General features: G+C 42.7%; 1 protein-coding gene across 1 annotated transcript in view; it reads right to left on the minus strand.

Annotated features, from left to right (window-relative positions):
* The window catches only part of tdrd9 (tudor domain containing 9), a 118,028-nt gene extending 92,807 nt beyond the window's left edge, over positions 1-25,221 (minus strand). Inside the window, exons 1-13 of the mRNA XM_033027051.1 lie at positions 24,764-25,221; positions 22,518-22,618; positions 19,485-19,645; positions 19,092-19,313; positions 16,528-16,650; positions 15,337-15,417; positions 11,639-11,803; positions 9,546-9,649; positions 9,069-9,118; positions 6,288-6,342; positions 3,939-4,023; positions 3,304-3,361; positions 1,860-1,964 (exon numbers count right to left, since the gene is read on the minus strand). Coding sequence (XP_032882942.1) covers positions 1,860-1,964; positions 3,304-3,361; positions 3,939-4,023; positions 6,288-6,342; positions 9,069-9,118; positions 9,546-9,649; positions 11,639-11,803; positions 15,337-15,417; positions 16,528-16,650; positions 19,092-19,313; positions 19,485-19,645; positions 22,518-22,618; positions 24,764-24,888 — 1,435 coding nt within the window. The 5' untranslated portion in view covers positions 24,889-25,221. The remainder of the gene's footprint in view (positions 1-1,859; positions 1,965-3,303; positions 3,362-3,938; positions 4,024-6,287; positions 6,343-9,068; positions 9,119-9,545; positions 9,650-11,638; positions 11,804-15,336; positions 15,418-16,527; positions 16,651-19,091; positions 19,314-19,484; positions 19,646-22,517; positions 22,619-24,763) is intronic.
* Positions 25,222-26,459: the final 1,238 nt, after the last annotated feature.

The following is a 26,459-nucleotide window of genomic DNA, read 5'->3' on the forward strand; positions in this document are numbered from 1 at the left end:
AGAAAGTATTCAGACCCTTTCACTTTTTCCACATTTTGTTACGTTACAGCCTTATTCTAAAATGGATTATATAATTTTTTAATATCATCAATCTACACACAATACCCCATAATAAAAAAGTAAAAACAGGCATTTAGAAATTTTTGCAAAGTAATTAAAAATAAATAACTGAAATATCACATTTACATAAGGATTCAGGCCCTTTAGACAGTACTTTGTTGAGGCACCTTTGACAGCAATTACAACCTCAAGTCTTCTTGGATATGACGCTACAAGCTTGGCACACCTGTATTTGGGTAATTTCTCCCATTCTTCTCTGCAGATCCTCTCAAGCTCTGTCAGGTTGGATGGGGAGCGTCGATGCAGAGCTATTTTCAGGTCCCTCCAGAGATGTTCGATCGGGTTCAAGTCCGGGCTATGGCTGGGTCACTCTAGGACATTCACAGACTTGTCACGAAGCCATTCCTGCATTGTCTTGGCTGTCTGCTTAGGGTCATTGTCCTGTTGAAAGGTGAACCTCCACCCCAGTCTGAGATCCAAAACGCTCTGGAGCAGGTTTTCATCAAGGATCCCTCTCTGTACATTGCGTTGTTCATCTTTCCCTCGATCCCGACTAGTCTCCCAGTTCCTGCCGCTGAAAAACATCCCCACAGCACGATGCTGCCTCCACCATGCTTCACCGTAGGTATGGTATCGGCCAGGTGATGAGCGGTGCCTGGTTTCCTCCAGACGTGGCGCTTGGCATTCAGGCCAGAGTTTAATTTTAGTTTCATCAGACCAGAGAATCTTGTTTCTCATGCCTTTTGGCATACTCCAAGCGGGCTGTCATGTGCCTTTTACTGAGGAGTGGCTTCCGTCTGGCCACTCTACCATAAAGGCCTGATTAGTGGAGTGCTACAGATATAATTGTCCTTCTGGAAGGTTCTCCCATCTACTCAGAGGAATTCTGGAGCCCAGTCAGAGTGACCTCCCTGACCAAGGCCCTTCAGTTTGGCTGGGCAGCCAGCTCTATGAAGAGTCCAGGTGGTTGCAAAGTTCTTCCATTTAAGAATGACCGCAGACTCTGTGCTTTTCGGGACCTGCAATGCTGCAGAAATTGTTTTATACCCTTTCCCAGATCTGTGTCTCGACACAATCCTGACTCGAAGGTCTACGGACCATTACTTCGTCTTCATGGCTTGGTGTTTGCTCTGACATGCGCTGTCAACTGTAGGACCTTATATGTAGGACTGTGTGCCTTTCCAAATCATATCCAATCAATTTAATTTACCACTAGTGGACTCCAATCAAGTTGTAGAAACATCTCAAGGATAATCAATGAAAACAGGATGAACCCAAGCTCAATTTTGAGTGTCAAAGCAAAGGGTCTGAATACTTATGTAAATGTGATATTTCAGTTATTTATTTTTAATTACTTTGCAACCATTTCGAAACACCTGTTTTCGCTTCTTCATTCTGGGGCAGTGTGTAGATTGATGATAAAAAAAAGAATTTAATCCATTTTAAAATAAGGCTGTAACGTAACAAAATGTCGAAAAAGCGAAGGGGTCTGAATACTTTCTGAATGCACTGTATATAGCACTACTGGCTTGTCGGTGAAAGGTGACATTTAGAGATGTGGATTTGGTATCAATCAAGTGGACTGCTTTGTATTGAATAGTATCACTTTCCAGTTTTGGTGGTTCTGCACTCATGCAACCTAAGAGACTATTTCTAAATAAGCCCTGCAGATGGCACAAAGGTTTTAAGAGTCAAGATGCAAATAATTTCCTGCAAGAAACTAGCCTCTGACTTGCACAAGCTACGGCAGTTTTTGTCAACATTCAAAATGTGCATAACTGCATTGCATTATTTCTTACCTTTCCTCTGATTACAACTCATCTTTGAGGCCCAGCTCAAACAAAGGCTCTGGTAGTTTGTGTCTTCATCACAAATCAGAATGCGGGTTAAACAGAAGTCTATCACTAGTAATGTTAGAACAAGAAAAATATGAATCACTTTTATCAAACTGATTGCTAGATAGAAGAAATGCAGGATTAATGCAAAATGCAAAAATAATACAAATATTTTAATAAAATCCTATTCAAAACTGTCCCAACGGACATATTGTAATGGTTTGTTTTCACTATAGGTATCTTGTTTTCCGGTGGCGGCGCCTTGTGGCTGTGGTTCGCCTGCAGTCCGTCTGTCTTTTTTCTTTTTTTTGTTGTCTTGTTAAGAGTATGTTTTTGGTTTATTTTTAGTTGTGTATATGTGGGGGGGGGGGGTTGTGGGGGAAACTTTTAAATTTCTTCCTTGAACGGGGACGCGACCTTTTCCTTGTCGTGTCTCCATTCCGCTGGGGCCTAACATCGTGGAGCTGGCGGCCTCCTAGTCTATTTCTGGCTAGCATGGGCACAATTGGTTTAATGCAGTCATTCAGCCTACAAAGACTAATCTAAGTACATGTCCCTCCCAAATTTTGAAAGTCATGCTTGCACAATTAGGAGTAGGAATAAACCATTCAGCCCCAGACTGCTCTGCCAGTTAATGAGATCTCTGCTGATCCCTTTCAAAAATCAACTCTGCATTCTTTTTTATTCATAGTAATCTTTCATTCCCTTGCCTATCAAGAATTTATCAACTTCTACCGTAATAAAAATTTGAAGAATTGCTTCCATCACTCTGAGAAGTTCCAATGACTCAAGGTGCTAAGATGCTAAAAATGTTGCCTTACCTTTAGCAATGTTACAAAATTTTGAGATTTTAAAAATCAAGTCTGCAATTTATCCCATCAGATAAAGCATAAAAAGAAGTTTAATTTGACACCTAATTCACTTTCATATCTCAAGTATTAAAAAGGTTATGGCAGTTTTCATACTCGGAAATTAGCATCTTGTTCCCTATTGATTTTCTATGGACATAACACAAAAGCTGTGATCGTGGACAGTCAAAAGCCCATAACTTTCTTAAAAATTAAGAGAACTGAATGAAATTTTCAGTTATCATAGATTGAAGCATTCTGAAACAAATATAAAATAAGCTCAAGCGACGGAATCTTCCAGCGATTTTTCGTTAATAATTAACTAGGCTGAACATCCTCGATTTGAACAGCCTAGGGAAAATCGCGTTTTAAATCCGCCCCCCTCTAAACGGCGCCAAAATCGCGCACAGTCTAGGACAGATTTTCAGTGACGCTTCAGGTACGTTTTACAACATACCTATTACCTTCATCTTAAATAGGCATCCCCTCATTTACAAATAATTCAAAATTTAGTCATAACTAACAACATTTCTCAAAAAGACATACTGATGAGGCCTTACCATATTTAACATCGGCAACTGTGACCGAGCTTTCAGCAATACTTGTTGACAAAATAATCTATTTTGCAAATGAAAAATAGAACAATGGTCCAGTGTGAAAAATATGCACTTTAAAATTTCATATCTACAACAAGCTTATAGCATAATAAATCTAAATAGTGATAGGGCACAAGATCTAATCTAAAATGGTGCAAAAGCCAGGCGACTCTCTGCATGCTGGTCCCAGAAATGGATCTGCAATAACGCATTAGAATCGCTCTAATCTTTTAAACCACTACTCCAACAGCAGGTCTGCACACTGTGGATGGCTTGATTGTAATCATGTATAGTCTTTCCACTGACTGGTTAGTATGCGACAAAAGCTTTTCACTGTACCTCTGTACACATGACAATATATTAAACTAAATTAAACAAAGGCACTACTTCAAAAGGCAAGTGACAGCTATAGAAGCCTTAAAGCCTACTGTGCCATTCTCCTGCCCAATCCCCTCAATATTTAAACATCCATCAATAATACCCTAGAATAAAATCAATGACCGAGCAACTGCAACTAGCAAGGAAATTCCAGGAAATTCCAATGCTTTCCAAACCCAAAACGCCAACCATTCTTTTGCACCAATAGCTTTTACTCTCACCTTTCTATAGCCTGGTACAGGGGCTAGGAATACATGACTTTGTTCTTCCAAGGTCACACTTGAGTGCAGTGGATATATATGCAGCCTATAATCAGAAGAATGAACTTTGAGTTGTATAGTAAGAATGCACCTTAAGAAAATTGTACAGCCTTTATTGTTTCAATGACACGACTAATTTGAAGGAAAAGTAGTATTCTTACAAGCATATAGAAACAAGGAATTGCAGATGCTAGTTTACATTTTTTTTAAAGACAGTGCTGGAGTAACTCAGTAAGTGAGGCAGTATCCCAGTAGGACACGGATAGGTGACGTTTTGGGTCCCAACCAGAAATGTCACCAATACATGTTCTCCGTGGATGTTGCCTGGCTTGCTGAATTACTCAATTTTTAGTCATTCTTTAATTAATTAATTTTCCGTTTCACGTAGCTAATGCAAAATTTTGCTGTAAGAGTTTAAATATTTTCAGATTGAAGCAGATACCAGGACTGTAATTTACTATGAAGTGCAAGCTTGCCTAGATTTTTAATGCTTGAATCATTGTCAATTTTATTTTATTTTTTGCAAAGTGCCACAATATTTAAACTGCAGTCTGTAACATAGTAAAGACCTAATGTCAAAGAGTAACTGATGTATTGAAGTACTTGACTCTTGTGAAGCAGCAAGGCTAAGATGGGCCAAGGAAATTCTTACCAAGTTGAAAGTTGGATTGATAAAAGTTTATTTTCCATACATGGGAGTAAATTGGGCTTCTTACAAATTCTAGCTATTCTATTACAGTCCGTGTACACTGTGTGTTTAAAAAAAGATGCACCATGGCTACTGATATAAAGTGACATTGCAGTTATTCAAAATTTCTATCAGAGTGCCACCTGCAGACATACTATATAATTGCAGATAATGCTAAATTATAATACAGGTACAATGATAATTCCTGAGGAGACAATAAAAACAAATAATGTAATCACTTTTTTAATTCAAAACACTCCTTCAGTAGTTAAAAAAAAGAAAGACATTTCTTAAGTAAATCTACATCTCTGAAGAAATAGCTGGCAATTGAGAATAATTTGATACTTGCTTAAAGACACGGCAAAGACACATGTCAAGCCCAAAAGAATATAAAGTGCAGGAGTAACTCAGCAGGACGGGCAACATCTCTGGAGAGCATGGAAAGGTGACGTTTCAGGTCAAGATGAGATTCAGAAGGGTTTCAACCAAAAAAATCACCTGTCCATGTTCTCGAGAGATGCTGCCTGGCCCACCAAATTACTCCTACACTTTGTGCCATTTTAAGGATTAACCAGCATCTGTAGTTATTTGTTTTCATGTATAAAGCTCCTTCTTTGTTATAAAGTTTTCATCACTCTCTTTCCCAATTTGATTGGTGTAAAAACATTCCAGAAAATCAATATAGCAGGAAAACATTGAAGTGAGCCCAAAAGCAATGCATATAAATAAATGTAAAATATTAAATATGTTGCAGTTTCACAATACTGGATCATTTTTATTGCCTACAATGAAGAGATGGATACTGAAATACATTGAGAGAGTTGTACTAGTTTCAAATATCAATACATTGTGTCAGCAGCACTTGCGGTTTACAAAGGCTTGCATTCTATAGGGTGGGGTCAAGGAAAGAGCGTTCACGTCGCAGCCCTGATTCCACCAATCTTTCCACCACCACGCACAAGAAGCGACAAGTCAGACACCATTGTATGCTGATGCCGAGAGTGTGTTCAGTTCTAGCTGAACAACTTCTAATCTTGTGTGTGGACTCGATAAGAAGATTCTATAGGGCCATTCTTTGGAAAGTGAACCAAAATGTCACACACATGACCAGATGTCATCACATAAAGTAATCCATTAAAAGATTCTTGTAAGAGATTAATCTTATTCATTGCTATTTTCCTACCTACAGAACTATATCTTTAATTTTTTCTTTAAACTTAGTTATGAAAGAAATGCTTCCATGTGAGGCCACACGTGACCATTCATATTTGACCTCTGACCCTAAACAAACATTGTCAGCATAACATAAAAATTCCATTTGATAAATTTCAACAAAAAAAAAGTCATATACACAGCACAAAACAATATACCTGTAATGCTTTCAGAATTAGAAGAGATGTATTCCACAATTTTTCATGTTTGCTCACACATGTGACTAAGAATGGCCCTATACAGCCTTTAAGGCAGATACATCTCTCAAGATACCTTTAAATTTATAGAAAACAGTTGTTGAGTAACTAAGCAAGTAGATTAAAAACTTTAAATCTTTAAGCAAGTAGACTAAAAACTTTGGGGGGGTTTTCGATACATGTTATGGTAAAAATTACCAAAAAAAACCTTACCTCTTCTGAACCATTGATGTGAGGACCTCATACATGTAATTTATTTCTGCCAAACCTTAAGAAATGTTATGATAGAAAAGAAAAGGAAGATGTCAAGTGGCAGTGTAAGAGAGAATGAACATTGAGACAAAAATTACCCACCAGAATACTTTTTTTTAAATTTTATTTTACTGTGTAAGATAACAAAAACAATGGTAATATGCAAAGTAATCTGACTTTAAAATTTTCGAATGATTAGAGGTGTTCAATAATATCAAGTAACAAGACCAAATTTGTGATTAACGACATTAAAACGAAAAGGTCGTCAAGCAAGTCATAGACATCTGCAATTTGAATACTACAGCTGTCCTAGTATAGAAGCAAGGACAACGATTCATTTAAAATAATTTTACCTGACAACAACCACGTCGGAAAAATTAAAATAAAAATCGCAACACATAAAGTTAATAAAATATGTTAAAGTGAAGTTACATTGGCAGTGACAAGCAAATTACTAACTTGATATGTTCAGATAATAAGAATAGCAGCCAAATCACATTTCCAATATGTTAGAAAGCAGATTCTAGCATAAATTATCCTTTCCAAATACAAGGCGTAGCTATGGGCACGCAAATGGGCCCTAGCTATGCCTGCCTCTTTGTAGGGTACGTCGAACAATTCTTGTTCAAGGCGTACCGTGACCCTATCCCCAAACTCTACCTCCGCTACATCGACGACTGCATTGGTGCTACTTCCTGCACCCACACAACTCACTAACTTCATCCATTTCACCACTAATTTCCATCCGGCACTCAAATACACCTGGACCATTTCCGACATTTACCTACCATTTCCTGACCTCACTATCTCCATCGCAGGTGATAGACTCCTAACCGACATCCACTATAAACCCACTGACTCTCATGGCTATCTGGACCACACTTCTTCCCACCCTGCTTCCTGTAAGGACTCCATCCCCTACTCCCAATTCCTCCGTCTACGCCGCATCTGCACCCAGGATGAGGTGTTCCACACCAGGGCATCGGAGATGTCCTCATTCTTCAGGGAACGGGGGTTCCCCTCTTCTACCATAGATGAGGCTCTCACCAGGGTCTCTTCTATACCCCTTGACTCTACTCTCACTCCCCATCCCCCCACTCGTAACAAGGGCAGAGTCCCCCTTGCCCTCACCTTCCACCCTGCCAGCCGTCACGTACAACAAATAATCCTCCATTATTTTCGCCACCTCCAACGTGACCCCACCACTTGCCACATCTTCCCATCTCCTCACGTCTGCTTTCCTCCGTAACTGCCTGGTCAATTCGTCCCTTCCCACCCGAACCACCCCATCTTCGGGCACTTTCCCTTGCAACCGTAAGAAATAGAAACATAGAAACATAGAAATTAGGTGCAGGAGTAGGCCATTCGGCCCTTCGAGCCTGCACCGCCATTCAATATGATCATGGCTGATCATCCAACTCAGTATCCCGTACCTGCCTTCTCTCCATACCCTCTGATCCCCTTAGCCACAAAGGCCACATCTAACTCCCTCTTAAATATAGCCAATGAACTGGCCTCGACTACCCTCTGTGGCAGGGAGTTCCAGAGATTCACCACTCTCTGTGTGAAAAAAGTTCTTCTCATCTCGGTTTTAAAGGATTTCCCCCTTATCCTTAAGCTGTGACCCCTTGTCCTGGACTTCCCCAACATCGGGAGCAATCTTCCTGCATCTAGCCTGTCCAACCCCTTAAGAATTTTGTAAGTTTCTATAAGATCCCCTCTCAATCTCCTAAATTCTAGAGAGTATAAACCAAGTCTATCCAGTCTTTCTTCATAAGACAGTCCTGACATCCCAGGAATCAGTCTGGTGAACCTTCTCTGCACTCCCTCTATGGCAATAATGTCCTTCCTCAGATTTGGAGACCAAAACTGTACGCAATACTCCAGGTGTGGTCTCACCAAGACCCTGTACAACTGCAGTAGAGCCTCCCTGCTCCTATAGCGACAATGCTACACTTGTCGCTTTATCTCTCCCCTCGACTCCATTCAAGGATCCAAGCAGTCTTTCCAGGTGCGGCAGAGGTTCACCTGCACCTCCTCCAACCTCATCTGTTGCATCCGCTGCTCTAGATGTCAGCTGCTCTACATCGGTGAGACCAAGCGTAGGCTTGGCGATCGCTTCGCCGAACACCTGCGCTCGGTTCGCAATAACCAAGCTGATCTCCAGGTGGCTCACCATTTCAACTCCCCCTCCCATTCTGAATCCGACCTTTCTGTCCTCGGCCCCCTCCATGGCCAGAGTGAGGACCAGTTGGAGGAGCAGCACCTCATATTTCACTTGGGCAGTTTGCACCCCAGCGGTATGAACATTGACTTCAGGTAGTCCTTACTTTCTCCTCCCCTTCTCAGCTCTCCCTCAGCCCACCTGCTCCTCCTCTTCCTTTCTACTTCCCGCCCCCCCCCCCCCCACCCTCACATCACTGAAGAAGGGTTTTGTTGCCTATTTCCTTCGCTCCATAGATGCTGCCTCACCCGCTGAGTTTCTCCAGCATTTTCGTCTACCATAAATCATCCTTGGTCTGTTTTGAGTTTCACTGGTTTCAGAACCGAGATATAGATTAATTCTACAGCTTCCCAAGGCCTTTTGAAACACGAACAGCTCCTACTCACATAAATAACTATCTGACTCTGTGGTTTAAAATCAATACTTTAGGAATTCAACATTTGCCCTCTAAATATGCTTGGAACTCTCATTAGTTGGGATTGGGCTGATCATTTCTTGAGACAATGTTTAAAAAGTACCTGGCAAAAATACTAATACACTGCCACGGGTCAAGTTCATTCCTGTCGATCTATTAAAATTAAATGATACGTTAATACACTCATTAATATTTGCTTCAGACATTAAGCTTCATCCCCAGAGCTATAGCTGCTCTGAACCGGTCCTGCTGAGGGCCCCCCCCCCCCCCCATGAACTGTCTCCCTCGGATGGTCATGTCGCACATCGACCCGGCACAAACCTATTTGCACTTTATACTGCTTTAACTGGTTTTTTTAATCTTGCTTCTCTGGATGTCTAAATTTTTCGCTAATTAACTTATTACATCAGATGGAAGTTGCATTCCAAATCTCGTTGTACCTCTGTGCAATCACAATAAAGATATATTATTATTATTATTATTAAGTACATAATAATGTACAACAACTCACTGATAAAGAGGCAGTAGACAAAACTACTGCAGCAACCAAATAAAATAAAATTCCTGAATTGTCGCTTACCCACTTTGTTCACTTTCTAATTCATCAAAATAGAGGATCAGAGTTTCAGCTATATTGTAGACTTCAGGGGCAATTTTTGGATCATTGGTAAATGAAGGTGCAACCTAGGATTTAAGTGACAAGGATCATACATACATCTTCCTGATGGGCCGCGCAGCCAGAAGGCTTCCCGACGGAATGCAGCCGGAGGTCTTTATCGAGGCGCCGCGATCTTGATGCCTCCCGGATCGCCGCATAGAAGCCCGGGTAGGGGGCCCGGCCAGGGCCTTGCAGGTAGGAGTCCGAGTCGACGTATTGGCCGACGGAGCCCGCAGCTGGGGCCTTGGTCAGAACCATGGAGGAGTGAAGTAGGGCGTCGACAGCGGTGAAGACTTGTGACGATGGGGCCTCGGTGGTGGTGAAGCCTCGTGGTGGCGATGCCTCACGGGTCTACCCGCAGTCGATGAGAGCGTGGAGCACCACCATGAGGGGGGAGTGGAAGGACAATGGAGGACCTGGCGTGGGTGGAACTGCTGTGAGGGAGAACAATGGACAATTGGGTACCCGGCGTGTGTGAACTGTTGGGGGGGATGGACAAAAGGGGGAGCCGGTGTGCTTTGCAACTTTGTCAGTGCCGTAGGTGGCTGCTATTTGTATACATTGTGTATGCAAGCAAATAATTTCACTGTGTCTAGTCACATGTGACAATAAAGTATTCATATTCCTATAATGTGAGGTAACTTAAAAACTAAGATAATTAAATTTAGAATTGCTATTCCATGTTTCAAGAATCAAGAATGTTTTATTGCCATATGTCCTGAAATTCTTACTTGCATCAGTACAACATTTATGCAAACATATTACTCCTTAAAACCCATAATAAACAAAATAAGTTCAGTATACACACACACACATAAAAACAGACAAATAGATAATAGTAGTGCAATGTCAAAAATAATGTACGCAAGTCTATATAGTGAACCAGGCCGTGATGCAACTTTTTCTTGGAAAGGTAGTAGGGAATAGTCATATTCAGCCAAAAGGTTTACTTGTTATTTAAATGAGTCAATAATACTGGTGTTTTATTGGAAAATACATCAATTAAGATTCAGTTTCAAAATCTTCTCTTCTGACACCTCTCTGACAGTCAGCACTCCTGATTCCTCTGACTGCCTCCCTCTTCCTTCTTGCTCAGGCTATTAAGGGGCCCTTGTGTTAAGTTGTTATCATCAATATTTGCAGCATTAGTAATTTTTCACAACATTTATTATACAACAAAATTTGCTTGGTCAGCAAACTACTAAAACCTATAGGGGAAAGCCCTTGCAAATTTGGGGCCCCATATCTGAAGAAGGATGTACTGGTTCTGGAGAGGGTCCAGCGGAGGTTTACAAGAATCATTCCAGGAATTAGTAGGTTAGTATATGATGAGCGTTTGACAACACTGGGCCTCTACTCACTGGAGTTTGGAAGGTTGAGTGGGGACCTCATTGAAACTTACAGAATAATGAAAGGCATAGATGGAGTGGATATGGAAAGGATGTTTCCACTGGTGGGAGAGTCTAGGACCAAAGGTCATAGCCTCAGAATTAAAGGGCGCTCTTTTAGAAAAGATGCGATGGGGAACTTCTTTAGTAAGAGGGTAGTTCATCTGTGGAACGCATTGCCACAGAGGGCTGTGGAGACCAAGTCAGTATTTTTAAGGCAGAAATAGACAAAAATTTGATCAGAACGTGTGTCAAGGGTTATGGGGAGAAGGCAGGAAAACGGGATTAGGAGGCAGAGATCAGCCATGATTGCATGTAGATTCGATGGGCCGAATGACCTATTCTACTCCTATAACCTGTGAACCGCTAAAAATTAGCTGATAAGCTATTTAAAGGCGGCCAGTTTACATACGTTTACACATATTCTCAACTCGAACCATTTTGTTAAATTGAGGCCTCAGCCAAAATGTCATAAGATGACTAGTTACACATTAGTTGTTAAATCAAATTTAAAACATTGAAGTTAAATTATGTAGTCCTGTGTGATCATTTTCAGAAAATCAAAGAAAGGAATGTTACTTTGTCGAAATAAACTACATTCAAGATTTTCTTTCAAAGTAGTCTCACCGGGTAGTGAATGAGATGTTGGAGATCATCGAGATAATATTCATCAATGGTATACGGGGCTCCCTCTACCTGGAATACATATGCTGGGGTCAGGCTATTATGGAACGGCACTGCAAAATAGTCTGCAAACTCCATGCAATTAATGGTCGCAGACATTAAGATCACCTGCAATGAAGAAACATTGATTTCGAGTCGGAGCCAAGTTTCCATGAAATACATAATAGATTAAATCCAGAATGTTTTACAAGACATGCCAACTTGTAATGTTGTGTAGAGAAAGAACATTGAAAACTTTGGTTTATATTTATTATTGTCACATGTGCTGTGATACAGTAAAAAGGTTTGTTTTTCCATGCTATCCAATCACATCAGATATACTATACATCAATACAATCGAGTCAAATTCAATAGATAAAGGAAAAGATACAAAGTATAGTAAAAAGATTCGACCCATTGAATCTATTCCACCATTCTCCTGCCTTCTCCCTGTAATCTTTGGTCTTCACTCATCAAAAACGTATTTATCTCGGTTTTAAAACGATCCAATGTCTTGCCTTTGACAGACAACCAAACTCCACAGAATCATCACCCTCTGACTAAAGAAATTCCTCCTTATCTTTGTATCTCTTTTGTAAGTTGCAGAATTATAAAGGGAGTATTTGTTTGGGTGCCAAAGCAATGCTTTCATACAAATGGCATAAAATTTCTGTGACCAAGGATAATTCTACCAATTAGGCTATAGGCGTGGAATTTAGAAATAAGGGGGTAATCACCTTGATTAGATTATATCACAGGGCCCCCCAAAAGTTAACAGGAATTAGAGGAACAAATATATCAGAAGAGCAATAAGGTGCTTTGGTTCCGTCTTCACTAAGGAAGACATAAATAATCTGCCGGAAATAGCAGGGGACCGCGGGTCAAAGGAGTTGGAGGAATTGAGTGAAATCCAGGTTAGCCGGGAAGTGGTGTTGGGTAAATTAAATGGATTAAAGGCCGATAAATCCCCAGGGCCAGATAGGCTGCATCCCAGAGTACTTAAGGAAGTAGCTCCAGAAATAGTGGATGCATTAGTAATAATCTTTCAAAACTCTTTAGATTCTGGAGTAGTTCCTGAGGATTGGCGGGTAGCAAACGTAACCCCACTTTTTAAGAAGGGAGGGAGAGAGAAAACGGGGAATTACAGACCAGTTAGTCTAACATCGGTAGTGGGGAAACTGCTAGAGTCAGTTATTAAAGATGGGATAGCAGCACATTTGGAAAGTGGTGAAATCATTGGACAAAGTCAGCATGGATTTACAAAAGGTAAATCATGTCTGACGAATCTTATAGAATTTTTCGAGGATGTAACTAGTAGCGTGGATAGGGGAGAACCAGTGGATGTGGTGTATCTGGACTTCCAGAAGGCTTTCGACAAGGTCCCACATAAGAGATTAGTATACAAACTTAAAGCACACGGCATTGGGGGTTCAGTATTGATGTGGATAGAGAACTGGCTGGCAAACAGGAAGCAAAGAGTAGGAGTAAACGGGTCCTTTTCACAATGGCAGGCAGTGACTAGTGGGGTACCGCAAGGCTCAGTGCTGGGACCCCAGCTATTTACAATATATATTAATGATCTGGATGAGGGAATTGAAGGCAATATCTCCAAGTTTGCGGATGACACGAAGCTGGGGGGCAGTGTTAGCTGTGAGGAGGATGCTAGGAGACTGCAAGGTGACTTGGATAGGCTGGGTGAGTGGGCAAATGTTTGGCAGATGCAGTATAATGTGGATAAATGTGAGGTTATCCATTTTGGTGGCAAAAACAGGAAAGCAGACTATTATCTAAATGGTGGCCGACTAGGAAAAGGGGAGATGCAGCGAGACCTGGGTGTCATGGTACACCAGTCATTGAAAGTGGGCATGCAGGTGCAGCAGGCAGTGAAGAAAGCGAATGGTATGTTAGCTTTCATAGCAAAAGGATTTGAGTATAGGAGCAGGGAGGTTCTACTGCAGTTGTACAGGGTCTTGGTGAGACCACACCTGGAGTATTGCGTACAGTTTTGGTCTCCAAATCTGAGGAAGGACATTATTGCCATAGAGGGAGTGCAGAGAAGGTTCACCAGACTGATTCCTGGGATGTCAGGACTGTCTTATGAAGAAAGACTGGATAGACTTGGTTTATACTCTCTAGAATTTAGGAGATTGAGAGGGGATCTTATAGAAATTTACAAAATTCTTAAGGGGTTGGACAGGCTAGATGCAGGAAGATTGCTCCCGATGTTGGGGAAGTCCAGGACAAGGGGTCACAGCTTAAGGATAAGGGGGAAATCCTTTAAAACCGAGATGAGAAGAACTTTTTTCACACAGAGAGTGGTGAATCTCTGGAACTCCCTGCCACAGAGGGTAGTCGAGGCCAGTTCATTGGCTATATTTAAGAGGGAGTTAGATGTGGCCCTTGTGGCTAAGGGGATCAGAGGGTATGGAGAGAAGGCAGGTACGGGATACTGAGTTGGATGATCAGCCATGATCATATTGAATGGCGGTGCAGGCTCGAAGGGCCGAATGGCCTACTCTGCACCTAATTTCTATGTTTCTATGTTTCTAAGGTGGTAATAGTAGGTGATTCCAACATCCCCCGTATGGACTAGGATTGCCTTTGATAGGCGGAATTTGTTAAGCACGTCCTGGAAATTATTCTCATTAGGATTTAGGGCGAGCTGGCCAACTGGATATAAAATTAGCTTGGGAGGAGTCAGAGGGTAGTAGTGATTGGCGGTTATTCAGATTGGAGGCCTGTGGCCAGTTGTGTGCCACTGGGATCAGAACTGGCTCAACTGTTGTTTGCCAAGTATATTAACAATCTGGATGACAATTTTGTTAACACGGTTAGGGAGTTTTCAGATTACACCAAAATTGATGTTATAGTGCTATGTAGAGTTATCTAAGTTGAGTATTTGTTATTTATTCTATGTTGACTGCAGGCTAAACCATATTGTTGTTTTGTTTTTGTTTTTGTCTTTTGTTTTTTTACCTTGTTTGGGATGTGTTTATTTTTGTATGGGACTAAAGATGGAAATTAGCCACTGGCTACAATCTTGCATATTACATGCAAATGTTTTATTAATATGCACTGTCCCTAATAAAATCAAAATCAAATCTTGATGATCTGCGGAAGTGGGTAAAGGAAGGGCAGGTGGAATTTAATTTTGGCAGGTGAGAGGTGTTGCATTTTGCCAAGTTAAACCAGGACAGGATTTACACAGCATACGGTAGTGCCGCAGACCAGTGAGGGGTACTGGCACAACTAGAGGACTCGGAATGAAGGTGATTAGTGACGGTCTGCATAAAGGGAGCTGGGCAAGCCTGTGGAGGAAATGAATCGGCAGGGTTATGAGAGGAAATGAGGCTGGAATGCTTTCCATAGACTATTTGGACTTTCCAAGCCTCTTTCGATATTGTAACTGTGTTATGCTTCTGTGAACATTTCTGTATGTTTAGGAGTTACCATATCAAACATATGATTCTATTATCTAGTAAAAATAATAAAGATTGGCAAACTTAAACTGGAGAACAGGGATGGTGGAAGACAGAGCCTTATGGATTATGTATGTTCCTTTGATTATGATCAGATATGCTCCTCCAGATAACCTATTTGCAATGACTTGTATGCAACAGATATATTTCTATCCTTGAGGGAGTTATATTGTATCAGCTCACCTTAATAGACCGCGAATTAGTACGTAGCAGTTTACGAACAATCAACAACAATAAATCCATGTCTTCACTGCGCTCATGCACCTAGATGTGATAACACTAATTAATCAGAGGTTCATTTTTGCATACTATCAAACTTTCCTTAAAATTTGATAAGACATTTTTTCATTGCAGTGATCTCTTTCAGCTATGTAAAACCACCTCTATTTACTCATTAACATTATTTGAACTTAAAAGATCAATTCCAGCCTTAATCCAGTAGTAGGCACACGTTTAATATTAGTACCAAAAACTCAAAGATAAATCATCAGGAATATGTATTTTCAGTCCTCTTGCAAGGAGAACGCTGCAAAGCCCGAATCATGAAATACTTTTAAGACCAAGATACATTTTACACCAGAGATGAATCAGAAGTACTGGGCAGAAGGCAGAAATTGTAGCTAAGGCTCAAATTAGATTTGGCCCAATCTTTTTCAATAGCAGATCCATCTAATTCCTCCATGTACTCCGCATCTGCACCCAAGATGAGATGTTCTAAATCAGGAAATCCGAGATGTCCTCATTCTTTAGGGAACGGGGATTCCCCTCTTCCATCATAGACGAGGCCCTCACACCGGTGTCTTCGGTATCCCGCAGCTCCGCTCTTGCTCCCTCTCCCCCCAGTCGCAACAGGGACAAGAGTCCCCATAGTCCTCACCTTTCACTACATCAGCCTTCGCATATAGCACATAATCCTCTGATATTTTCTCCGTCTCCAACGGGATCTCATCACTAGTCACATCTTTCCATCTCCACCCCTTTCCGCTGAGACAATTCCCTCCACAACTCCCTGGTTCTCATCCCTTCACACACAAACCACCTCCTCGCCAGGTACTTTCCCCTACAACCGCAGGAGATGCAACACCTGTCCCTATACCTCCTCCCTCAACTCCACCCAAGGAAGCGGGCAGTCACGGTAGAGTTTAATTTTATGTCATGTTGTTACTTGCGAGCACCAAGGCAAATTCCTTACATGTGTACATACTTGGCCAATAAACATATTCATTAATTCATGTAAGGGATTACATTATCCTTTCTTTCAGTAAATATAGTTATTAATTGATAAAAGGTACATGTTTAATAAGATACGCACAGTACAACTTAAAATCATGCTCTGACATAAAGGGATGAGAAAGTTGATTAAATATTCCCTACTTCATCAATGAAGATGTGTGTAAATTGAATCAAACTTTTTGCGTTTACAATTTTTTGAAGTAGAACGCCTGTTGTCACATATGTAAGTTGTGTGTCCAAACCCACTTCTTTTTCTAATCCAACCTTATTTTGAGAATAAAAAGAGAAATAATCAATTTATGAAAAAAGACTTCAGCAACAAAATAATTACTTTATAAGAACCAACATGGTATTATTTTATTGCATGGTAGCACAGTTAAGTCTAAGCCAGCAAGGTGTACATTTATACATAATTGCTGCAAATTTAACTCCAATTGTCCAATACCACCCCATTTCTATTCCCCACGGTCATTTTAAAATGGTCTTTGCTACAATTAGACACACACAAAATGCTGAAGTAATTAATTTAATCTTTGGAGTGGAGGAATCATTCTGGTAAAGCTAAAGGGACTTTCTCCAAGGTCAATAAACCCATTGCAAATTTGGTAGGAAAATTATTACAGGCACTGGTAACCATTGCATTACAGTCGTTCATGCCCTTAGAATTCACAAAATCATTACTCAAAATTGAAACATGGAATAAAATTCGCTCTTGTGAGGCTTTTGTTTAAAAAAGTAAATGAAAACATTATTTCTTCTTCAAATTGCACATGCACAGTTGACGTAGCTTTGTATTACAGGCTATTTATAGGAACACGACCACTGCCCAATGCAGAGATCATTGCACTTCTATTACTAATTTAACTGGGATGTTGTATAGTTCAAGCATCATTTCTATCTTATTTCCTTATCCTTGAGACACAAAAGATAAAATTTAATTAGCCTTATAATTTCATGATATATATAGGCGCCCAGTCCCTGGGAAAAAGACTTATGGGGGATAAAATCTCTTGCGTGGTCAGAATAGTCAAGAAAGATGTCTTATTTCAGTACTAATACTATTATAAATCTAACAGTAATGGTGCATAATTATTAAGCAATCTGTCTACTGAGAGACCTCCATGAGTCAATCAGTCCGAAGAAGAAGGGTCTCGACCCGAAACGTCACCCTTTCTTTCTCTCCAGAGATGCTGCCTGTCAGAGATGCTGCCTGTCCCGCTGAGTTACTCCAGCCTATTGTGTCTACCTCCATGAGATAATGCCTTTAAAGCTTCATTTCCTAAAAAATGTTTAGGCACTTCATCCCATGTATGTTTTCTGTTGATCTAACCCATACCCCTGAAGTTCAACATTTTTTTTCATCTGTTAATCTTAAGAGTCACACAGCTGGAAACGGGTTCTTCCGACCAACATGCCCATCTATACTAGTCCCACCTGCCCTCACGGCCCATATCCCTCTAAACTTATCCTATCCATGTACCTGTCAAACATCTCTTAAATGTTTTGATAATACTTGCCTCAACTACCTCCTCCGGCAGCTTGTGCTATATACCCATTACCCTCTGTGTTACACGTTGCCCCGTAGGTTCTATTAAATCTTTGCCCCCTCACCTTAAAGGAATATTGTACTATGTACATCCTGGCAATTAGTGAAAACAAGCTACATGTGTCAACAAAAACAACTCAAATGCAGAGTATTTAGTGACGAATTTACTTATTGATTTTCCAATTTTTTTTTCCACCATAAGGCACGTCTGTAATGTGATATATTCCCTCATTGCCTGGATGCCTGTACTTCTAACAATGCTCCAGTTGCACAAATAAAGTTATACTTCTAAGTATCACTCCACAAAAAGTTATTTTCTTAAGAAAAGTTTCTGAAATCAATTTTCTCATTTTCATTTTCTGCTACCAAGTTGCCCGAATTTTTTTTGAGGGAACTTAAATAGCTATGATACAGTTACATGACCAGTAGAAATGTTGTCCAATATCTTGTGATCCATGTTCATTCCTGACTTCTGGTGCTGTGTAAAGTTTGTACGTTCTACATGGATTCCTTTTAGCCTTAGGTTTCCTTCCACATCCAAAATACATTCAGTTTGGTAAATTAATTGGCCGCTGTAAATTAACACCAAGTAGCAAGCAAACTGTAGATTCTGAAGGGAGCTGACAGGAATGCAGAACGAGTAAATCTTATATCTCTCACTTATGTCCTCTGGTTCTCGATTCTCCTACTCTGGGTAATCAACTGAGTGCATTTACCCTATCTATTTCCCTCATGATTTCATACATCGCTGTAAGATTACCCCTCAGCCTGTTGCACTCCAAGCAATAACGTCATAGCTTGCCCATCCTATAGCTCAGTCCATCAAATCCTGGCACCATCACGCAAATCATCTCTGCATTCTTTCCTGTTTAATGTCATCTTACCGAGAGACGGATAAAAACTGTCCTTCTTCAGAAAGAGCCATTAAACATGCTAAGTATACATACTTAAAAAAAAAAAAAAAATTATAGACCAGTCAATTTAAAATATTCACATGTTTGAGAAATTTATCGCAAATATTATGAAAAGCTAATTCAGCATTTTATTCAATACTAGTTAGCTTTAATCAGTCATGATACAACATTCCAGAAAATAATTTCCTAAACAACTTAAATGAAACTACGAAGTTTAAAAATAAAAAACAAAAACACCAATATACCTGATAGCCAACCAGGCCTCCAATTGTCAGACAACGTTCTTTGCAGATCCACCGGGCAATACTGATTGCTCCAATTTTTCGTGGCTGAGTCACTACAATATTGCAGAATGCATGTTTTTTTAAGTAGTGTTCAAGAATATATTGTGGTAGTTGTGTACTCTTGCCACTGCCAGTAGCACCGCAGATGATGACAATCGAATTATTTTCAACGAGATTAACTAACTGCAATTGCAAAACAACATATTTTAAGCACAAGTGCAACAAAAAGGTTGGGAGTTTTATATTTTACCAGATGAGAAGCCTTGTTTACAATAATGACTACTCATCAGCATTCAGTATTTCATGATGATACAGTAATTAGAATAAATAGTACAACATGAAGGTTATTCCTACCTGTTCTCTATGTTTAGTAATCGGCAAATCAGGGTACATGTAGTCTGCCATTTTGAGGCTACTTACTGGCCTCACAGCCGAAAGAACATTTCTTGCGTTTACATAGGAAATCTTGAGAAGGTCCTCAGCATTAACCTTTTGTGTCTTATTGTTGTCTACATCTGAACGACAAGGGATGTTTAACGAAAGATCTCAATTTTAATAAAACATGTTTGCATGGAAATAAAACCCTAACATTTCAATAAATACAAGGTTTGGCATGCATTCTGAATAAGATATTGTGAAAATTATAATTAACATTTTTCAACACCAAAGTCCCAAATTTACTCAACTCTAAGCTCAGTCTAAAGGGAATAAAAGGTGTACAGAGGAAGATATACAAGTAGACACAAAATGCTGGAGTAACTGAGTGGGACAGGCAGCATCTCTGGAGAGAAGGAATGGTGACGGATTGAGTCGAGCGAAACGATTGCCGAGTCTGCGCTTGGTCTCGCCAATATACATGAGTCCACACGTGGAGCAGCAGATACAGTAGATGAGGTTGGAGGAGGTGCAAGTGAACCTCTGCCTCACCTGAAAAGACTGTTGGGGTCCTTGGACGGAGTCGAGGGGGCAGAAATAGGGACAGGCATTGCATCTCCTGCGGATGCAGGGGAAAGTGGCTGGGGAGGGGGTGGTTTGGATGGGAAGGGACGAGTTGACCAGGGAGTTGCAGAGGGAACGGTCTCTGTGGCAAGTTCTGATGAACTGATAGTCTGACATCTATTACAACCCCACTGACTCCAGTAGCTATGTAGACTACACTACTTCCCATCCTGCTTCCTGTAAATTCATGACTCCCAATTCCTCCGTCTACGCCGCATCTGCGCTCAGGATGAGGTGTTCCATACCAGGTCATCGGAGATGCCCTCATTTTTTAGGGAACTGTAGTTCCCCTCTTCCATTATATATGAGGCTCTCACTAGGGTCTCCTCAATATCCCGCAGCTCCGCTCTTGCTCCCCCTCCACCCCTATTCGTAACAAGAACAGAGTCCCCCTTGTCCTCACCTTCCACCCCATCAGCCGCCACCTGTAACGGGATCCCATTACGAGCCACATCTTCCCATCTCCACCCTTTCTGCTTTCCGCAGAGGCCGTTCCCTCCGTTACTCCCTGATCAACTCGTCTCTTCGCACCCAAACCACCTCCTCCCCAGGTACTTTCCCCAGCATCCGCAGGAGATGCAACACCTGTCCCTATACCTCCCCCCTCGACTCCGTCCAAGGACCCAGACAGTCTTTTCAGGTGAGGCAGAGGTTCAGTTGCACCTCCTCCAACTTCATCTACTAAATCCGCTGTTCCAAGTGTGGTCTCCTGTATGTCGGCGAGACGAAGCGCCGGCTCGGCGATCGTTTCACTGAACACCTCCACTCAGTCCGCCGAAACCTACCTGATCTCCCGGTTGCTCAACACTTTAACTCCCCCTCCCATTCCCACACTGACCTTTCTGTCCTGGGCCTCCTCCATTGTCAGAGTGAGGCCCTGCGCAAATTGGAGGAACAGCACCTCATATCACACCCCAGTGATATGAACAATGACTTCTCTAACTTCAAGTAGCCCTTGCTTTCCCTCTCTCTCCATCCCCTCCCCCTGTCCCGTTCTCCTACCAGTCTTACTGTCTCTGACTACATTTTGTCTCTGTACCGCACACTCCCCTGACATCAGTTTGAAGGGTCTCTACCCGAAACGTCACCCATTCCGTCTCTCCAGAGATGCTGCCTGTCCCGCTCAGTTACTCCAGCATTTGGAGTCTATCTTCGATTTAAACCAGCATCTGCAGTTCTTTCCTATACAAGATATATAAGAATGTGCCCAAGGCCTTCATGAAAAAAGACATGTCCACAGATGCATATTTAATAGCCAAGGATTTCAAGTTAATTTTGCACTATTAAAATTTTTACCACCTATAGTTTTGTAAATTGCAGTATTGTACAGGTAGTAGTCTCAAAAGTTGTGTTCCTAACATACCATTAGGTTGCAGAAAATTATGTTATAAAAACCATTGTGTCACTGGGGAAAAGCGGATTTGGGATAGAGTGTTTCATTATTGCAATAGCTGTTAGTTATTCTGCAGGATTTGTCAAAATAAAGGTCTTTTTAACAGTTAGAAGCTTATTTCTGTTATTGCTACTGTAAGTTAAAAGTACATTGTTTAGTACATTGTTTAGCAAGGCGACATTGCCAGGTGTCAATAGAAGTGTTTACCTGTCAGTTTCAATGGCTATGTGCATTGAAAAATGGGGGTCTGCAGTATCTGATTACTGTGGGACGGTTACATACAAGCTGTTTTTCCCACTCCCCATGATAGATTTTTTTCTGCTTATTAATTGCCAAGTTAATTATGAATTTTCATTTCCCGATTGAAATCACCTTATGACCAATTCAGTCCACGTAATACAAATCGTGTTCCCTAATTCAATCACATTAGATCCAAATTGTTTTATAGAAATATAATATAAATGAACTGCAGATGCCGATTTATCTCAAAGATAGACACAAAATGCTGGAGTAACTCAGCTGGTCTGGCAGCTTCCCTGAAGAAAATGGATTGATGACATTTCCGGTCAGAAACCCTTCTTCTGGCTGAAGTCTGAAGAAGGGTACTGACCTGAAACGTCACCTGTTGCTCTATGGAAGCATGCATTATAACAGAACCAGCTGTATTCAAAAGGGCAAGATATGCATTTGTGTTTGTATACAAAGGGAGATTATGGGATAAAAGAAACTTTCATTATGCTGCTTTCAATGTAATTAGTGATCACTAATTAAATTTATATATTACATTAAAAATAATTAGACTTCAATTTTGCCGATTTCTTTAGCTAAGTGTTCCAAATTAAAATATCTTAGCTGCAATAGTCACACAGCATAGAATGAGTCCTCTATATCATTTACTATTTTGATAAGATTTTGTAGATTTCCCTTGATAACATGACAGTGTGACACCATATCTAATTTGTCAGAACTTTGGTAATTTACACAAACCATCATACCTCCCTCAGGAACAACGGCACAATGGGCGACCAATTGTTCATTTTGATATTCTGAACCATCCCCAAATTCAGCTTTTATCATTGCTTCTTTTAATTCAATGCTGGAACAAAAAAAATGGAACCAATTGCTAAACATTTCTTCCAACAATTAACTTTGCAATTCTAAACTTTAATTTGAGGACAGAAACATTTCCTTCTGCTCATTCTTACACTGTGTATCAATTATACTTGTTTCATGTATGTAAATTGCATATCTCAAAACTGTGACCTTAACAGTTTCACACCTCAAAACGTTCAGCATCACAGCAAACCACAACCAAACAAGGGTTGAGAACTGATTTTTACCAAAACTTCACCAAGAAGAAATAGCAAAGGTTATTAAAGTAGCAATCAATAACATTAAATAGATTGCAAAGCCAGAGCCATAAAGCTGCTGAACAAATGCCTTTATATATCTATACAATGTATTTTATATATCTGATAAATATTCATCACATGAATCATTTAATCAATTATGTTAGACTACAGAGCTCATGCAGCACAGAAACAGACCCATCAGCCTAATAAGCAATTTCGGTATTCTGAAAAATGCAAGGAATCATGGGACTTGTCAAAAGTCATTCGCGATAATGAAAAAGCAAACGAAGCGCTGGCTGCATAAACGGTGTATAAATTCTTATATTTATTCATAATTTATGTGTAAAAATATATTTAATCTGAGGAACAGGGGTGCCAGGCAGCGGGAGAGCGGGGTGTAACAGCTAGAGGGTGCAGATGCGAGTGGGAGACAGGAGAGACTGGACCGATGGAGAGACATTCTTGGCAGCTGAACTGCTGTGTGTGTACAGACCTGCGTTTCATCCGTAGTCAGGATCGAACCCGGTCTCTGGCGCTGCAAGCGCTGTTGATTTGTTACTGGATTGTCCCCCTCCCATCCAGAGTGTCCCATCCCTGTCTGGGGGCGGCCGGAGATGTTCAGGGTGACCCTGGACTGACGAGACACCGGCCCGGAGCAGTGACTTCACCAGGCTTACAGCCATCACGGAGAAGAAGCGCTAACTCCAGCTCAACTCTGCCTGACCCCCGGGTTAACCGACAGCCCTGGACTGACGGTCTGCGCTGGCTGGAAGCCTGGGGCCGCCACTGCTCCAGGCCGGTGTCCCGTCTGTCCAAGGCTGTCGGTTAACCCGGCAGAACAGGCAGAGTTGAGCAGGAGTTAGCGCTTCTTCTCTGCGCTGGCTGTAAGCCTGGGGCCGCCACTGCTCTGGGCCGGTGTCCCGTCAGTTCAGGGTCACCCCGGACAGGGATGGGACACTCAGGAGGGGACGATCCAGTAGCAATTCAACAGCGCTTGCAGCACCATAGATCCGGGTTCAATACTGACTATGGATGAAACGCAGGTCTGTATACACACAGCAGCTGAGCTGCCGAGAATGTTTATCGCGAATGACCTATGACCTGGGCATGCGCAGACAGAATACCAAACTCACTTATTCGCCCATGCTGACCAAAATTCCTTCTACACTAGTTCCACCTGTCTGAGTTTAGCCCATAACCCTCTAAATCTTTCCTTTCTATGTACTTGTCTAAATGTCACTTACATTTTGTTATAGTACCTGCCTTAACTACCTCCTCTGGCAGATCATTCCATTTATCCACTGAACTGTGTGGAAAAAGTTGCTCCTCAGATTCCTAATAAATCTTTCCCCACCTCGCCTTAAACCCCCGGTTTTTGATTCCCCTACTCTGGATAAATGATCCTGCGCATTCCCCAAATGATCTTATACGCCTCTGTAAGATCATCCCCTCGACCTCCTACGCTCCAAGGATACGTGGTCACCTCTTGCGTTGTGATGTTTAGAGATGGGCAACAAATGCACAGCTAGAAAGTTCGGTTCCTCAATAATGTTAATTCTAAGTTTAATTTGGCAGCTGTGGAAATCCAACCACGTTAGGATGGGCTGGTGCTTGCAACTGAGATGGGGGCAGGCTTTGATGCCAATGTTGCCCCCTAGAGACGGAGCAAAGGGCGTGCCATGAGACGGGGACCGTTTATGTCTCTCGTGTAGGTGCTGGGAAGGCAGCCTTTGCAACAATGGTTACAGGCCCAGAGACGGAGCAAAGGGCGTGCAATGAGACGGGAATCTTTCGTGTCTCCCGTGGAGGTGATGGGCGTGTAACCTTGCAAAGGCCGCCTGCCCATGAGACATGAAAGGTCCCAGATGGACTTTAGGCTCTAGGCTCACCACTTCGGTCGACAAGCTTCGGGCTCGGCACCACGCTGATCCATCAAGTCGGCCGCCAATGAGGGGTCCTTTGCGTCTAAAAGCTCGGCGCCCGGGGTAGAGCTGTCTTTAGTCTGCTGCGCCATCGCGCACTCGGTCACCGCGCCCAAAATGCGCGGCAACGGTCGGCGCAGCTGAAAGCCCCGCGCATGCGCGTTAGCGCCACGAGATCGAGAAAATAACGCGCTACTGCGCGTGCGCTCCGCCGTTGGCAAGTCCCTTATGCGTTTCTAAAGGAAACGAGTAAGCGAGTTCGGTATTCCGACTGCGTATGGTCAGGTCATAGGACACTCGCTATAAACATTCTCGGCAGCTGTGTGTGCGTGTAGGTCTGCGATTCGTCCTTGATCGGGCCCGGATCTCAGGCACTGTTGAGTTGCTGCTGGGCAGCCCCTTCCCCTCCCGGGTGCCCCGTCCCCTCCCGGGTGCCTCGTCCCCTCCCGGGTGCCCCGTCCCCTCCCGGGTGCCCCGTCCCCTCCCGGGTGCCCCGTCCCCTCCCGGGTGCCCCGTCCCCTCCCGGGTGCCCAGTCCCCTCTTGGGTGCCCCGTGCCCTCTTGGGTGCCCCGTGCCCTACTAGGCTGGCTGAGGGACAGCACGGGGGGGTGGGAAGCGCTGGCTCCAGCTCGGCTCTGCCTGTTCCGCTGGATTGACTGGCGGCCCTGGACTGGAGGGGCGCCGGCCCAGAGTGGACGCGGCCCTGGGCTTGCAGCCGGCTCTGCTCTGGCTCTCGGTGGGCCTGTTCCCCGGCAGGCCGGAGATCGTCAGCTGCGCCTCTTGCCTTGTCCATTGGCTGTCGGTTGTCCCCCTCGGTGCCGGCAGGGGGCCGAGCACTGGTCATCAGCAGGGATGCACACGGGGTGCTGCGGTGGCTTGGCGGGTTAGGCAACATCGCTGGAGAAGAGCCTCGACCCAAAACGTCACCCATGCCTTTTCTCCGAGGATGCTGCCTGTCCTGCTGAGTTGCTGCAGCATTTTATGTGTGTCCCCGTTGATGGCTGGTGCTTGGCTTTTGCCGGTGCTGGGGGTTTGGCCAGGCGGGGGGTGCGGCTGGCGGTTCCCGGCCGGTCGGGGAGCGGGTTCCTCGGGAGTTGATGCTGGGTTGTGCTGGAATTGGCGCTTCTTCTCCATGCTGGCAGTGGGCCTGGGGCCGCCGCTGCTCCGGGCCGGTGTCCTGTCGGTCCAGGGCTGTCAATTGGTCCAGCGGGGCAGGCGGAGTTGAAATAAGGTTGGCGCTTCTTCTCCGAGCTGGCCGTGGCCCTGGAGCCGCTGTTGCTCCGGGCCGGAGTCCCGTCTCGAAATAGACTCTTATCTGGGTCTTTGGACGCAAACCGAAGAATCCCACTCCTGACACCACTTTCGTGTTCGTTTTCTCATTCTACATAAAACTTGAGAGTTTTCAAGGTACAACAGAAGTCTTTGTTACATTACTCAATGCTGGCAGCAAGACAACACAAAATGGCTGCACACACAGAATCTGACTGCACACACAGACTGTCTACAGACAGGATAAACTGTATCCACAACATCTCCCTTTGTCCTGTGCTTCGCCACCTGCTGCACGGGAGGAGCAACGGGTCCTCCCAACCCACACAGTCCACCAAACATCACAGCCACTGTTGGCATTTTGTAAATATTAAGATCTTTCCAGGACCCTGAC

This window comes from Amblyraja radiata, chromosome 9 (assembly GCF_010909765.2).
Source record: "Amblyraja radiata isolate CabotCenter1 chromosome 9, sAmbRad1.1.pri, whole genome shotgun sequence".
In the NCBI taxonomy this organism is placed as follows: Eukaryota; Metazoa; Chordata; class Chondrichthyes; order Rajiformes; family Rajidae; genus Amblyraja; species Amblyraja radiata.